This window comes from Taeniopygia guttata, chromosome 7 (genome assembly GCF_048771995.1).
Source record: "Taeniopygia guttata chromosome 7, bTaeGut7.mat, whole genome shotgun sequence".
In the NCBI taxonomy this organism is placed as follows: Eukaryota; Metazoa; Chordata; class Aves; order Passeriformes; family Estrildidae; genus Taeniopygia; species Taeniopygia guttata.
The window spans coordinates 5,460,698-5,477,795 of NC_133032.1; the positions used below are offsets into that span (position 1 = coordinate 5,460,698).

Here is a 17,098-nt window from a genome sequence, read left to right on the forward strand (position 1 = left end):
ACGGGCTGGGGGAACAAGCAAAGCTTAGGCAAGTGTTTAAAATTAAGCATGAGCTCAAGTACTGCACTAAGTCAGGGCCTTTTAGCAGGAATGATAAATGTGAAAAACACAGAAAGTATGACAAGTCCATGTGGACTGATGACTTCTCAGACATCAGGCAAAGTATTTGCATACCTTCCAGTGGCCTTTGGATTGCAAGGCTTAGTACTTTTCTAATGCACATTATTGGACAAAGAAGTTAAATAATGAGGACATGCATTTAAGATAAATACAACAGATGGGCTTACAAAGGTCATTTATTTGCAATTAACTTTTATTTCTGAGTCCAGCTTTCAAAGCTGTGACTCCACTGAACCTTACCTGTGAACTTTACAACTAAAGGTTGGACTTTGATTTTGTGAAGACACCCTTCTATCTTGTCTGAGTGGCAGCATAATTAAAGCCCTGACAAATATGTAAATCCATAAAGGCATGGGAGAATTCAGCTTTTTTCAAGGTACATGTGATTTCAAGACAATATATGAAGAGAATATGGGCATTCTCTCAGGGGATATGACAAACCCCATCAGTGTAGCTAAGGTAATTATTAACTGCCCATTTTCTCCTACAATCAACTGGTAATTCAGTGGAAAAGCACAGCTGGAGTTATCAGGGTGACAAATTCAAGTTAGGCATCCTAGTGGAGCTGGGGATCTGGACTCAGATTGTCTGACAAGTAAAATGGCAAGTACATAAGTGCTGACAGTGTGCAGCATTCCAACAGAATCTCGTATGTCTCAGGGCCATCCATATGCTCCAGCATATGTCTGTGAGGAGAGGGGTCCAGAATCACAGTCTCTGCAAATGGTAGGTCTCCCAGGCTCTCAAGATACCAGCCAGTTGCTGAATTAATTGGTGTGCAAGTACCTGCACTCCCTCCAACAAAGCACTGATTTCAGCTCAGAGGGAAATATGTAACATAACCAGCTGTTTGCTCCTTCAGAAGCTTGATCTCACAGGACAAGATTTACCAGGCAGGAAAAGGTTGCTCTGGGCTGTTCCTTCAGAGCCAATTGAACCTCTGTGTATTAACCACAAACAAGCAGCAGTAACAGGTATGTTACTGTGTAGAAGAGCAATACTGACAAGCATATAGAAACAGTCTTCGTTTTAATAACCTAGTGAAGGGGAATTCAAGTTTCAGCTCACTCAGTACAAGACAGGTTGCCTTCTTCTGCCTTCTATTCCGCTTTTCACTTACATTTTTCTGGGGGCAATTACCTGCCAGGTATTTTCACATTTCAGCCCTACCTTATCACTGTCCACTGTGTTCTGTGATGTCCTGGAGGCAATGGAAATGGTGTCAGGTTGACTGCTGCCATCCCCTTGGCTGTCTGCATCATCTATTCCATCTCTGCAAAAGAGGTGATGGGAAGCAATGACATTCCTCAACACACCACCAGTGAGCACAGTGGGAGAGGTGGAGTTGGGAAGTGCTGAATCAGCAGGACAGAGCTGGATTGTGCTAAAATTACCACTCTGAGGCAGCTCATGGTGCTATAGAGCTCTTGCAATTTAGAATGAACCTCTCAGCCATGGGGTTTGGATTTGCACATAATCACAACATTTGTTTAAATTTCTTGAGGAATTTAATACTAAGCCATAATGATGCTATCCAAATATAGATAAAGACAGTATAGAGCTCTACCTATTTACCTCACTGATGTTGCTAACACATTTTCTTCCCTTTGGCTGTACAAATAAAATAAGCATAAATGTTTTTTGGTCTTTCAAAGTAAATACTTAAAAAATACAATATATATGCTTAGGGACAAAGAAAAAATATGTCTCCATTCTGTACAAGAAAACTTTTGTATTGGAGCATGTTCTTAGAGGAAATGTCTGGATCTCTGCTTTGCTACAGGTCTTCTGAGTGACTTGGTTATTTATGCTTTGGACGTCTCTGTGACACAGCCTGAAGTAAAAGAGGAATAAAATTTGATGAGGAAATGAAGATGCACAAATTACAGGTGGCTTTTGGGAATGCCAGAACAGAAAAAGAATAATTCATTATCTATAATTTCTATTTAATCCAAGATTGAAAAAGCTGACAAAAAATTTTTAATATTACTTGACAGGCTGAAACAAGCTTGTATTACATGATGAAATACAGATTTTTCACTAAATATTCTTCAATATATTGATAAGATCAACTATGATTTTGATTGCCAATTAAATATGCCAAACAAGGAAGAAAATCTGGTTTCACTCAAATGTGAAGAAGTAAAATCTGCTTTAGGAAAGAACTATAACCTTGGACTCTGAAGAATTTTTACTGTTTCTCTCTATACTTTGGAGCATAAAATGAAAGCTGTTTGTACATATATCATAAAAAAGATTTCTAGCTACTTTTGCCAAGACAACATAAAAAAAGCAGAGACAATGAAAAAGGCTTTGACTAAAGTAAGAAACCAGTAAAAAGTCCACAGACACCACATTGCTGTGGGTTGAGAACACACTAGTGATTTCATGTTGTGGGGAATGACTGAAGTTACCTTCTGCTGTTGTTTCGCTGCTTTGCTGGTGTCTTGGGGAGCTGAATGGGCTCTTTCAGAGCTCCTTTCAGATGAATGATCCTTTCTTGAATAACTTCCCGGATATTTTTGATCCATTCCTGTTTTGTTTCAATACTGGATGCCTACAGTTTCACAAGGCAGAAAGATAGAGACTTTATCATGTTCTCACCCCTGTGTAGAGAAGCTGGTGAGATGTCAGCTGATGAATGTCATGATTAACTGTTTGTCCTCTCTGCTGCACTGCAGCAGCTGCTGGAGTGCCTGGTAACCCCAGGGAACTGAGAGCAGTCTGACTAGACCCACTTGGCAAGCAACAGCAAAGCAGCTAAGCTCTGGATAAATACATTTAATGCTAGCAATACAGCATGCTCTGCAGAGGGGAAACAGGTTCTTAGTGCACAGCTGGGAATTCCTTAGACAACACAACTATAATGTGGATTCTGCAGCAGAGACTCACTTGACAGAACAGGCTGTCAGCTCTGGAGGTCTGTGGAAGAGGTTGGTTGTTGATAAGCCCAATGGCAAAGGACTAAGAGAATTACACCTCCCAGCCAAACACCCTGAGACCTGCCCTGTGTCCGTGAGCAGCTGCTCAACCCAGGCTGCAAGAGGAGATGCAATTCCAGCAAGACTGCACAACTGTCCCAATTAGAGCTCAGCTGCTCCTGATGCAGGCATGACCCCACAGGCAAATAGGGAAGCCATGTGAATATGAGGAGGGAAAAAACTGACCTTTCATTCAGGGCTCCCAAGGCCTGAACTAGAAGTGCTAAAGGCAAAGAAAACAAACAGAAAAGACTTACTTTCAGCACTGTTTTATTGTCTGAGGATGGTGTTCGTCCAGACCACAAAGCAAATTTGCAGGGATCTCCTTCAACATGTTCAGTCACTCCCAGTTCTGAGGTCTAGTGTGGAGGAGAGATGATGAAAGATTTTATATGAAGCTTCATGAGTACAGAAAACTTTGGACTTGTAGAAAGAAGTGGGGAGGCTGGGATGGGTAAGGAAATGGGATTTTATCTCTGTTTGCTACACACAGGTGAAAGAAACAGAAAAGCTCTGGGGTGGCAGGGAAGTGAACGGCTGTAGCAATCCTGCTTGCATTTCCCCCCACCATTCACATCTCACTACCTTAAACCTCTCCAGACTCACGGCAGGCTGACTTCCAGGTGAGTCCTGCAGGACTCAGGGCCAGCCCTTCCAGGGGCAAAAGTAACCCCAACCCAGCAGGGGACACGTGAGCCTCCAAAACATCACTTCTACCTACAAAAAACAACACCCAGAATATTTTCTTTGCAGCCACACCTACCAGTAACTTGTTCTTGTAAACATATTTTGTGTGTCCTGAAGAATCTTTGATCTCTTTGCTAAACACCAAAGAGATTTCAAAGAGAAACAAATGCCTCTCACGGCCTTTCCGGATGAGAGACTTGGGATCCCACACTTGGAAGGAATCCTGAAGAATCAACTCTCCCTGGACGTCAAGGTTCTCATCAAACCCTAAAACCACAAAATACAATCACTTGTATTTATTCTTGGGATAAGCAATTCACAGAAACACCAAAGTCAACACTTGAAATTAAAGGGTCGCTGTCTTTTTTTTTTTTTTTTTTTTTCATATTCTGAAAGGACAATAATGGCTATCTATTGCCCCAGTGATAATATTTTTCTTTTTCCTTTTTTGTTTCCTACTGCAGCAATGTAATCACTTCATCAGAGGTCAAATGCTAAATGAGGCTGCTGCTGAAGTCTTGTAATAATTACTCAAAAATAGTATTATGAAGGTTTCAGTGGTGGTTACTGTACACAGAACCGCACTGCAAGAAATCCTATGCACTTCATTACAAATTTAGTTTGCTCTCCTGCAATTTTAATCACCTGAGCTTATTGTGCTGCCTGGCTAATGGCACTAGTTTCTTTTTTCACCTGTTTTAGTATTCTGCTTGTTTCTTGGTTTTCCTCAAGCCAGGCTGGAAATTATTTTCCCAGGCCAAGAAAATGTGTGAGACACAATAAGGTATCTCAGTCCAGAATAAAATTTTTACATTTCAGAAATACTCCACACAATAATAATCCAATAAAAGACTTCATTTGTGCCAATCAAACTTCTTTTTTCTGTAGTTTTAAAATATTTTTAGTGTTTTTTTCTTTTAAATCGTTGGCATAACTACGCTAACATTTTGAAACACAAGCTGTTTTGTCTCAGAAAACCAGAAATTTTGAAACGTTGAAACAGTATTATGAAATGTTTTCATCCAATAATTTTTACAGCTGTCAGCAGCTAAACTGATACTGTTTCAGGAGGGGATTTTTTTGTTTAATGGAGAAGGAATGTTTTAGCTAAATATATATATGTACACATATTATAAATGTAGGCGAACCCAATGGGAAGAAATGATGATGTTTGATTTAATTCAGAAGGTTGAATAATTTCTTTATTATAACTATGTTAAAATACATTAATATATTATATACAAAGGAAGACACTAAAACTACATACTACTTTCTTTAACTTTATCTCTAACTCCAACACAACTCGTGACTCTCTCCTGAGAGTCCAGGCACAAGTAGATTAGATTAGTTATTAAGCTCAAACAATCCTTACTAGAATCTAATCAAGTACTCACTCCTGGTAAACAATTCCCCAAACACATTCTACATAGAAAAAATAAAGAGTAGAAGTAGAAATTGTTTTGTCTTTCATTTCTCTCTGTACACCTCTGAAAAATCCTGAGAGGGAGAGAAATGTACTTACCACATACCCATACATTTCATCTCAAGATGCATATATACACATATGTACATATATATGTATATATATACACACACACACAAAAGATACAGATCAATACCTCCCCTTCCCCTTAAACTTCCTAGCCAGCTTTACTCTTTCAAGACTTTTGGAGAAATATCAGAAAGGAGCCAGGAGGTACCTAAAAATTATGATGAAACAACATTATTGCTACAGTCAACCTCTACTAACTTCCACCACGTGTTAGTAACAAACTTCATTTCTCAGCAGGTCCCTCCCCACCCTGGCCCCTGCCCACCTTCCAGCATGCTGACGTGCATTGCATCGTTTGCCTTCTTTGGGACACTGAGCATCACTTCCAGACCATCCTTCAGCTCCCCTTTGCCCTCCTCACAGCAGGTCAGCAGCTCCTAAGAAGCAATGCAGACAGCCATAAACAAACTCAGAGCCACGTGCTGCCTTCACACCCAGCTGTGCCACTTGGTCCCTGCAGGCTGCTTCAGAAACAGGAGAAAGCTGAAGTGCAGCAAACCCCACAGCGGATGCTCACAAATAGTGGGGGTCAAATAGGAACAGTTGTAAAGATAAAACAAGGTGCTCTCAAGGGGAGACCGTGCCCTTGGAAGATTTCTGGGGACTTGTGCTGACAGGTCATGAAGCAGCTCCCTTAAGCAGAAGGTAACTCATGAACCTGTGAACATGCTCTGCACCAGCTGATCTGTGCAGCTCACTGAGGTACCTTCAGTAGGAGTTGGTATTTTGTGATCCTCTGGACAGGCTTGATTAAATAAGAAGAGATGGAGTTGGCCAGCCCATGTCTTTGCTGAATTTCCTAGAAGGGATAAAAACAGCAGTCAGCCATGGAAAACTGTTAACCCCCTGCCAGACAGAACCACCCATAACTAATTTTAGAGCTGGATCCTTGCATTCTATGTTTAGTTTTTTAACCCTCTTTAAGCTCACATGCACATAAGTGTGGTTTTAGTGAGGCTGGCAATAAACTGCAGAGTCCCCTAAGGCCACTTAAACTGCAGGGTCCCTCTGCAAGTCAAGGTAAAGCTCTGCTGAGTAAACAGGCCTTGACTTAAGTATGAGTTACCTGTCATGTCATCTGGTTTCCCCTAGCTATAGAGGCTGAAAGCTGAGTCTTAACATTCAATTAAAATGACATTTCATTAAATTGCATGAGTAGGGTGTAATTTAGCTGTCCAAACACAGGCATTGAGTCCCATTTGAGAGCCCTGGGGTAGCTGAAATATCCACATGGGAATAACAGGTCTGACACAGTGCTGACAGACCTGCTCTACTCTGAGGTGGCACCTCAGATATCCCCTCATGATACCTGTTACAGCACTAAAGATTTCTGTTTCATCACCTGAACCCCAGCCAAAATGTCTTGCCTGATCAGTGTGATGTGCTCACAAATTTCTGGAGACATCACAGAACTGCTGAGGATTCCAAAGGGTCCAGCTGCCTCCCCCCAGCTATTCCAGGGGGAGTTAAGAGCTTCTGAAAATCCTACAGGATCCTAATGAACATACTTAGCCATCAAAAAGACTTCAAACTCCTGCCCTACAGGGCAGATTCTCTGCTGAAATAGAACAGATTGGAAACCCTTCTGTCTCTGCCAGGCCCTGGGCATGCCTTGCCTTTTCCTGGCCATGAGAAAAACCTTGATTCCTAAAGAAGAAAATGGAAAAGGGGAATGGGACTTTTCTCCAGCTACTGGAGTGTAAATTTGAGACTGTAAAGTGAAGAAGTTATGGAACATGAAGGGAGAGCAGCTGCCAAGAACAGAGATTTTCCTTTTGTATACAATCTGATTTTCTGCTGAGTACTATGGAGGTTACTGCTTCTTTTTAGCTCCAGTGTTTGTCTTAATGCTGGGATGCAAAAGCATCCACTTTTCATGCAATGTGCCAACAGATTTTTGGTTTGTTGGTTTGGTTTCTTTTACTAGAAAAATGTTTTTTGTTTTTGTTTTTTTTTTTTAATAGCCCTGGTGTCATGAAGAAGACCCAAAAGGGAGGGGTCTCTGGGGATTAATGGAGTTTGCATGAAACTGAGTCATAGCTGACTTCACAGAGGAACTGTGCCTGCAGAGCACATGGCTGAGACTCAAGTCACAACTGCAGGAGCCAGCAAGACCTCGGCCACGTCTGTGAACTTCCTGGAGCAGGCAAAGCACACTTGTTTTTGTAGGATCCAAGTAAAAAATTAGCCCTGCTGCTTCCCCCCAGCTCTCTGAACAGCAGGGGATGCTCTCAGCAAGATGCCGCCCCTCTGGGCACTCCTTGCTCTGCCAGGATTCTCCCAGGGCAGACTGTGCAGAGACACAGCTGGCTGGTGGAGTGACATTTGATAAGTGCTGGGAGGGGATGTTCTCCCTGCAGCTCCTTCCTCTGGTCCCTGAAGTGTTGGAGTAAGACTGCTCATTTCCTAAGGGACATTCTGGCTCAGCAGAGAAACTGTCCAAGAATCCTTATCCATGCAGAATCACCATGCTCTGCAATGCTCCCAAAATCACTGAGCTTTACCTTGTTCCATGCTGGTCATGCAAATCGCAAGTGGCCCTGTGGCTTCTTGAATATAAATAAAACCAGGTATTTTCCAAGATTCAAAGCAAAAAAAGTATTCCAAATAGAAGAAACATGTACATATCTCAATTAAACTCTGTCCCAAAGATCAAAAGTTGCTTAACACAGTTTTAACAGACACTAAAACCAACTTGATTACTTCAATAACATGCTGATTCTTCCAATTGAAGTTGACAGCTAACATATGTTGGTAATAAAAAATATACCTTGCTAGCCTGAAGTATATGGTATTACAAATATTAAAATATGCTAAACATTGCAGGCAGAATTTATCATTGAAACTACTGAATAAAGAACAGTTTTAAGTAATGATGAACAAGACGGACAAAAAGGTGAAAGAACAAAATTAATAAGTCTACTGCAGTCAAGACAGAATAAACACACTATTTTCATTCCCTCTGCAATTTCCAGCTAATATAACCATACCAACAACTTCTGAATTTTATAAACAAAGCACCATCTGTAGGGAGGGAAGATGGTAATCTTTATGCTTTATTCGGCCAGTGCTGTAGGATAAACTAGGCATGTTTCACAGCTGAGAGTTTGTGCGTTGTTTCCCACCTGTCTCAACTGGTTCAATAAAATACACTGCTTTTCTCCACATACATGGCTTCACTTGCGTCCTGAGAACAGCCCAGCTCTCAGCATTTCTCATAATTCTCTTCATGGCTTCAAATGAGATATGTGACTATCTGTTAACCCTTACAGTGAGCTCTGTCGCTGCAAGTTTTCCATGGGCTTCATGGTTCAAATACATAACTGGGACTGCTTGTCCCAGTAGCAAGCAAGGTGGCTTCCTATGAAAGCTTATGAAATTTGAGAAGCACTTGTGATTTTCAAGCAGGTGATTTTGAACCCTTCTTACTAAGGGTTGTTATTCTAGATAATTCACCCTCATCATCAGGGTTTCGAGAAATTCCAGGTTCTGCCTGGAAAAAAAGAACCAAGTATTTTCTCTGTATTCCTTGTGCCAGGCTGTCCTGCCGCTGAACTACTGCCACTCCAGGATTAAGGTAAGGATCTACAGATACTTTGCATTACCTTAGTCACTCACACTGAGTGCCTCCTTGAGGATTTTTCGGGGGGAGTCAGCTTTCTCTTTTGGCACAGACATCACTGGGTGATAGCCCAGCACCCACGGAAGGCAAACACCTCCCTCTGGCAAAACAGCAGCTGCTGACACACGAATATTCACTAGTGAGCAATAGCAGGCAGCTTTCCAGCCCCTGCGGAGCTGCAGTGAAGGGTTTTTAGCCCAGCACCTAACGCGGCTCCCACCCTGCGCCAGCCCGGCACAAACATTCCCACAAAAACATCGCACAGGCTCAAGCGAAGCAAAGCATCGCCACCTCCTGGAAAAGCCCTTCCAGCTCCGCTCGGCTTTCAGACCACTCGGTAACACGGCAAAAGAAAAAGGTGCTCATGGCTTTTCCTGAGGCTCATGTCAGACCTTGCATTGGCGAGTGAGACTGAAATGTGTAACCACTGGCACGTAAAAACTCCAGAGGAGCTGATTTATGTCAGCTGCCAACTCCAGCACAGCTTGGATCTTGCTGATCTGCTGCATTTGCAAACACTTTCAGTGCTTTGAAGAGAGGTCTTAGCACTTCTTTTTTTATTTATTTATTTTATTTTTTTTTTTAGAAAGATGACTAATGCTATAAGGTATCAGACAAGCATGGTGAAATGAATGAGGTTAATTAAGAGGAAGAGCTTGGTTTAAAGGTACTCAAAATCTTGAAAGATTTTTCTCAGCCTACAAAGCTGGAATTGGAGCCTAAAAACATTTATCACTGGCTGTAGCACTTGTATGGGAAACAGTCTAATTGGAGTCAATGGAGTACCTTATTAGAAAAATGAAGTAAATGTGGAATAGGCTGGGTAGAATTTGCAGAACAGGAGCATAGGACCTCATTTTAGATTTAGGGATTTCAGGTCATAATATATAATGGAATCTGAGATTTTAATTTTATCCCTAACCCAGAAACAGATTACATCTAAACTGGATCTTTAGAAAGGATTAGGTCTGAAAAATGCTCAAAGGTTCCCATAAGAATGTGTGTCTCCACACATCACCACACACCATCAGTTCTCGCAGCATGTGATATTTGCAGTGGAATGAAAAACCCAAATGTCAAGGCACAGAAAGGAACCCAGAGCTTGAGTGTAAAAAAGCACAGAGCTACACTAGGTGTGTGGAAGGAAAACAGCAATGGCTGCTTACATCAAAGAAAGTCCCTGCATGTTCCAGGATGAGCTGGCTGGAGTCAGGCTTGTTTTTGCAGTAGGTGACATACATCTGAAATTTATCTGCCTGTGAAAACAAACATCAAGGGAAAAGCAAGATAAGCTATTTCACTGCTCCCACAGGTTTTTATTAAGGCACACCAAGATAAATACAGGTGACAACTCTCTCCCACATACCCACTACCACCCCAACCCTGCCACCAAGCAGCACAAGAACTGTAAATTAAGAGCAGAAGACTTTAAGGTTCATGCCTTACTTGAGCAGTTCTGAGGGCTGTAGGAGGCTGTCTTTAACAAATACCACAGAGGGAAGGCCTAAAATTTGAATCCAGCTGTAAAATAATTTCTAACAGTTCTATGAATGTTACACAAGAGTTTGAGTGTCTCAAAACTCAGTCATGAAGTGTTGACTCTATCACCTATTTGAAGATAAAGCCAGTCTAGAAACGGAGCAAATGACTCACCTAGCTTAAACTGGCACAAAGCAACATTTTTTACTTGAAATTTGTGACACTTGGCCCAGACTCACCTTTCCTACTTTGGTTCAAACTGCAATGGCTCAAATTTTATGTTGTGCTAAGAGTGTTTTGCATTTTATTTCCTAATTTGTTTACTTGTAAGTAGAAATTAAAAGCATCTGTGCACTCCCACCTCCTATTAATGTACTCTGGTCTCAAGAAGAGGGAGGCAAATAAAGGAGGAGAATGTTTTCCTTTTATTGCTATTGCATTTTTTTATCCCAGATATCTAAACAACAGGATCCTGCAATTGTGCAGGCAGCTTTGTATGTACATCTGTAACCATACACACAGCTCTGGACATGTACCTCTGTTGAGATGATGCAGTAGTATCTTAAAGTACTGTGAAGATTTTGCAGAGAATGATACATAAATGCATTCATCTTTCCTAAAGAGGCAAACTGTTCTTTGCAAAAAATATTTCTGAATCCATTTCATCAAGACATGTGACATGCTTTTAAATTAAAAGCCTGTCTGAAATAATCTAAACATGCTCATTTTTTTGATAAGTGAAAATATTCCATCTTTACTCTTAAAATACTAATTCCTAGCTTTGATATATGAGTAAAACAACCAGACAAAACACAAAGATGGCTGACTTGACTGGTAAATATTTTGAAAAGAGAACAGCTTTCATACAGATAAATTACTGTAGCCAATTCCCTCCTACGCTCACAAAGACTCTCTGCATCAAGATTTCAAAGTCCTGTTGGAAATTATCCTGGCATTGCACAATTGAATGAGTGAGCACAGTGGCTCAGATATTTGACACTAATTTCTGGAGAAAAAGGTTGATAAAATATGTTCTTCATGCCTTTGTGGAGTTTTCATGGCATAACTAAAATTCTTTAAGGAAGGTATATTGAGATTTTAAATGTCTGACCTTCCAGGGCCTTTCACAGGAAAATGAATGCCACCCCTAAAAACAGGTTTGGTTTGATGAAGTTCTGCTGAACAGAAACCAGCAGAGGTAAGTAAAAACTGTGCTGGTCAGTACAGGACAAGGGGAGAGGCTCTAGAAAGACTTCATACTATTGCTGAGGAGACTTTTGGACATTTTCACCCTGGGGCAGGTGAAGGACAAAGTAGTTGTAGTTCCAGACTAGCCCCTAATCTCATTTATCACTGGGGACATAACCCTTGCATTTATTCCCAGCTTGTTCCCATCTGTGCTGGAGGAATTAATTTGAATAAATAATGAGAAGCAGCAGCCTCATTACCCAGGTGACAAAGCAGTGGCCCACATCCTCAGGCAGTTGTTCATATTTCTCCAGCTCCTTTAGAAAAATGCTGAAAAAAGAAGAGACCAATGTCATTAGTTACAGTCAAATACCCAGGAGATGCAGGATAACCAATAAGTTAATCAGTGCTAATGATAAATACTTGTATCTTGATTATGGGATTACCCAAGTGTCTGGCCAGCAGGAAAAGTGTCACTTGCCAAGGGGTGCTTTGTTTTCTGAGTACAGTCATGCCTAACTCCACCAGAAAGGAAGAAGAGGCAATCCCTAGCAGGGAGCCAATGTGTTCAGCACTGCTCTCTCTGAACATAGGTCTTCAAAGAGTTCTTGTGTAGTGGTTCACACAAAGAGCAACACGAGAAGCCCAAAGCTTCCCTTGTTCTCAACACCCACCTCAGCATACTGCACAAAGGACAACAACTTAAACAAGCTCAGCATTTCATAGGTAAGTAGTAAACTTTCAAAATGCAGATTTTGAAAATCATCTCTCTCTGAACAGCTTGTACCACAAGTGTCACTTATTTGCAGATAGAGCCCTGTACAATGCCTGAGTGGAAAGAATAATATCAAACAGTTTCTTCAGCTGCTTCTCCTAGAACATGTTTTCTGGACCATTCACTAGCTTTGCTGCCCTTCCTTGGACATAGATTCTGAATGAGGCTGGACGATGCCTTAACATCACCAGCCAAAGGAGAAGGCTGTGGAGGACACTGGTGGAGGGGACAGGGGAAATTCATTTTAGCATTGCTAGGAAGAAGTTTTAGAGGAAAAAAGATTACATAGAAGCAGCAGACTGCAGGAGGATGGGTCAGAGAAAAGAGAAATAAAGTGAGAAGCTGTGGGACATGACTGAGGGCTGGGGGGATGGTAGCTGGGAAAAGTGCAAACTGAAAAAGGAGGGTAATCAGATGGCATCAGTCAGGGTCACTAGAACAGAAATACAGCACCACAGAGAAAGGGCAAGTGGGAAGGCAATTAGGCTACTATCCTGATATGCTTTGAAGCTGCTTGCACAAAAGCATGCATATGGCATGCTCTGCTGGGCTGTATTTATGTGATGGCACATTTATCTGACTGAAGCACTTGAAATGTCCCAAAATCGAACATGGAAGGATTCTCTGATTTGCTTTTGAAGTGTAACCTGAAGACAGATTTGGAATTTGGACTGAACTTGTTGGATTCATCTCCCCTAAATGTTAAGTTTATAACTGTTTTTGCATTCACATTATACCATGGAAACAATGCCCTCTAAGTTGATCTGGTACACAGTCTTATCTTAACAAGATGGAGTACTGTTAGTTACAGATTAAATACAGAAAGTCTCCAAGAAGTGGCAGAAAGCTACTTATTAACCCAGCTCATGCCAATAATTCCACTTTCTCCCCTTTGCATTTTCCAAGATTGTATTTTTGAAAGCAAGCATCCAGAGTAGATCTCGTGCTGTGAGATGGAAAGTAGGTATCAGACTGCAAAGCATTGCTACAATATGACTTTAACATTGTTAATCAGCTGAAGGTGAAGTTTGAACTAAGTTGCAATTCATTTTTGTCAAAGAAACAAAACAAGAAAGCAAACATTATTTTGCAAAATACATTTACTTTACACTCAGGTGTGCACTGGATTGTAGGGGTTCTCTGCAGACACCACAGAGATGCACAAGCACCTAAACAGTAACAGAACTGTTAAGAAAACTTACTTGTTATGGAAGTCATATATCTCCTGAATATTGCCAAAGATGATGTGTTCTTTATTAAGGATCCCAGCTGGTATTTCTTCCACTCCACTTGTCATTTCCCAAAGGTAAGTCTGGAAGACACCAGAAACTCTTAATTTTGGGAATAAACACAGTGGAAAAGAATAGATCTCCCTATTTTATTGCCAAAGGCACAGGCTGAAAAGGAACTATGTACTTTGAGGTTAAATAAACAAGCTAAAAAAATTTCCACTGTTACAGAAAACTCTCCAGAGAAATTCAAAGTGCTGATGCTTTGAAGTTGTCTGAGGAAAAAGCAGAAACATGCCAACAACACCTGTCTTTGCTGTCCATCTGACGGTGTCCAAAAACTGCAGGCAGAAACAGCTGAAAGATAAGCCAGATTTGCCACTTCAGTAGCATTAGATACATAAAAATCTGTCAGACTGCAGGAATATGAAAGCTGACAGATTTCACTGAATTACACTCTGGCTTTTGCCTTGAATATCACCATCCACTTTAGGAACATCCTGCTGTACAGCTAGGCAAGGTATTTGACTGTGCAAATCCAGAGGTTTTCTAGTATGAGATGATTCAAAGGAACAGATTTAATCTTTAAGGAAAGGCTTCACGAACTGATGTGTACAGGCTGTGCATTAAAGTGAACATCCCCACTGCATAGGGCAACAAGTGCTTCCAGGAAATACTGGAGAGCTCCTGGGCCATAACTTACCTCTAAACATTCATGTAAATCCCTGACATAAGCTTTCTCTGTCTGAAGCAGCTCAGCCATAATGAATCTGAAAAAAAAAAAGGAGTATTTTAGGTGGTTTGGACATTATAAGCATTTCTACAATGAACAGAAAACAAAACATCCTCCTGTTGTCCTAAGGAATAAGGGTATTTCCACCCTAGACATTCAGCTGCCTTACTTTGCACCTTTCAGGTCCATGATCAAAATAGCACTTCATACTCCAGTCCCTTATAGAGTTATTTTCTAAAAATCTTTTCTGCACAAAATCCTATTAAGTTGTATTTCTGAGTCTGTGGGATTTACCATACACATGCCCATCCTTAACTACCAGCTGGTTCTCAGAAAATTCCCCACCCCCAGGATTAAGGAATTGTGATTCACCAACATTTGCACCTTTGCTGACAGTCAGTAGGAAGTCACCCTAAAACTTTACCTTCAGAGGCAACACAGATGGATTTGGGAGACACCACTACTTGGAAGAGATTTCAACAGCTTGGTATCTGACCTGAGAAAATCCAGATGCTGTGAAATGCAATAATGGCATCTGTAGAGCCTGAGGCTGGGCCCCTCAAAATTGAAATTCCTGAAATTTGCCACAGGCAGACCAAGTGTAATATTTTTTAAAGTATAAGTGGTTTCTTATCAGTCATGACCTGTGACAATTTCAGAGGGCTGAGAAATACTTTCCCAATATTCTTACACGAAAAATAAGACAGAATACTGTGAAAATAGACTTTTTATGGATTTAAGTGCAACAAGCACTTCTCAGCTATTTCCTCTAGTATGAACTATTACCAGTTCTCTCAGTCCTACACTTGCTGAAATTTGAACCTAAACTTCAAGTGAACTCTTGGTCACTGATGTTTAGATAATATTTAGACACCTAAAGATGCTCTTTATTTTTTTTTCCTGCTCATGTTTATTATTACATAAAACCAGAAGGAAATTAGTAACTCCACAACATTAGGATTAACCCAAGTACTTGACTCGCTACTTTCCCTTTCTAACTTCTGATTAAAACCAAAAGAATATCAACCTTTATGTTCTGAAATTCTCTAACCTACAAGTAACAACTTCTGCCCAGCACCTGCAGACTTATCTCAACAGCTCTGCAGCTGGAAGGAGCTACAGGACTGTCAGTCAGTTCTGGCCATGCAAATATCACAGAATTATTCTTTAGCAGATAATGTGCCATGCAGACAGAGTGTTTGGGACATACTCTTTCTTTCTGGCAGACTTCCTTTTTTCTTCATTGACTTCATGATTTGCATCTCGCAGCTTTACCTCCCGGTCTGAAAGACTTGCTGGGATAATATCTAGTTCTAGGTCTTTGTTATCCTAGGAAAAAAAATAAGTACGGAGTTTAACTTCCTTGTAATCCTACTGTTGTGCAAAGCGCAGCAGGTGCATGAGATCAAAGAGGTAAGAAAGGACAAAATAAGATAATATCAAAAAGGAAGAAACTCAGAGAGAAGTAGAAGTATTGTGAGAAGAGGTAAAAACCTGAGAGAGAAATCTTAAAAAAACAGAAATTATATTAATTGTAATCTTCACTGTTTCTCCTAATTAGGAATCAATACTGATAAAAAGCCTAAATTACCTAACTCTTTCATTTCTAAATTAGTTGCCTAGAAAAAGACTTCACAAAACCAGTCTGATGAAGTAGAGCACCATGCAGAGACAACTTTCAGTGGCCATTTAGCATGGGTTACCTTTCCAGGCTGTGGTTAGAACTCTGTGTAAAACAGAAGCCCTATGAGAAACAGTGCAGCTAAAGTATCACAAGGGTGTGAGGGAATTTATTCCTTATTCTTGATACTTAATTCCAAAGAGTCATTAACTGAAAGGTTTTTGAGTGTTTCTGCTTCTGGCACTCTCATAATACTATGGCCAGGGAATAGCAGGAAATCCTATACTATGCTTCTTATGATGCTCTACTTCACCTAAAAGGATTCAGAGATGAGGCTGGGGATCAATTGTTTATGTTATTTAAAGGATGAGAGAATAAAAACTTAGAGTCAAAGTTTTAATTGGACACAAAATAATGGAGTGGGAGCAGGATTTATGGTTTATACAAAATTAACACAGACTCAATTCAATTAGGGTATTTTTCCCTTTTTCCTCCTGAAAGTTGTAAGGTCTCCTGAAAAATGGTGCAAACATTTGTTTAAAAAATCTTTCTGATCTTCATCTTCCTCTCCTCACATCCCTGACCAACCACAGAAAAATGCTTTAACCCTTTTTCTCCAGAAGCAATTCTGAGCATGGCCAGATGGGCTGGCTGAGTTTTCAGTGTTTCTAATGGGCACACAAAAACCAACAGCATTCATTCCACAGGCTTCACCTTCCTCTGTGACTCTGATCTAAAACCCCAACAGGACTGGGTCTTACAGTACCTCTGGGTTGATTCCAAGGGCTTTTTCCAGGGAGTAGCGATATTTCCCCATCCTGAGAGAGAAGTCCCGGTAGCGCTTGTCTACGGTGGTGACCCACTTCCTAATTTCAGTGGCGTGTATGTGGCCTTTTTCTACAAAGCTGTCAGCCAGCTGGATGAGGAGCTTCACTTTCTCCTTTGTTTGCTGCCCAAAATATGGTCTTTGGTTATGTTTTATTATTATTTCCTTTGCTTTTAACTCACACAGCATTTAAAAGAATTTTTACATCATTAAAGAGTGTCTGTATTTCATCTTATACAGAATCAGACACTTCAAACTTTCAGTAAAACATGAAAGGAATGACAT

General features: G+C 40.7%; 1 protein-coding gene across 16 annotated transcripts in view; it reads right to left on the reverse strand.

Annotated features, from left to right (window-relative positions):
- Window positions 1–17,098, reverse strand: part of KALRN (kalirin RhoGEF kinase) — a 467,424-nt gene that overhangs the window by 124,288 nt on the left and 326,038 nt on the right. For all 16 annotated transcript variants that reach the window (XM_030277125.4, XM_030277127.4, XM_030277129.4 and 13 more), the window contains 12 exons: window positions 16,754–16,936; window positions 15,577–15,695; window positions 14,337–14,403; window positions 13,607–13,716; window positions 11,890–11,959; window positions 10,129–10,218; window positions 6,047–6,139; window positions 5,606–5,717; window positions 3,865–4,055; window positions 3,359–3,460; window positions 2,535–2,677; window positions 1,291–1,393 (listed from right to left, as the gene is read on the reverse strand). In XM_030277125.4, the coding sequence (XP_030132985.4) occupies window positions 1,291–1,393; window positions 2,535–2,677; window positions 3,359–3,460; window positions 3,865–4,055; window positions 5,606–5,717; window positions 6,047–6,139; window positions 10,129–10,218; window positions 11,890–11,959; window positions 13,607–13,716; window positions 14,337–14,403; window positions 15,577–15,695; window positions 16,754–16,936 (1,383 nt within the window). The remainder of the gene's footprint in view (window positions 1–1,290; window positions 1,394–2,534; window positions 2,678–3,358; window positions 3,461–3,864; window positions 4,056–5,605; window positions 5,718–6,046; window positions 6,140–10,128; window positions 10,219–11,889; window positions 11,960–13,606; window positions 13,717–14,336; window positions 14,404–15,576; window positions 15,696–16,753; window positions 16,937–17,098) is intronic.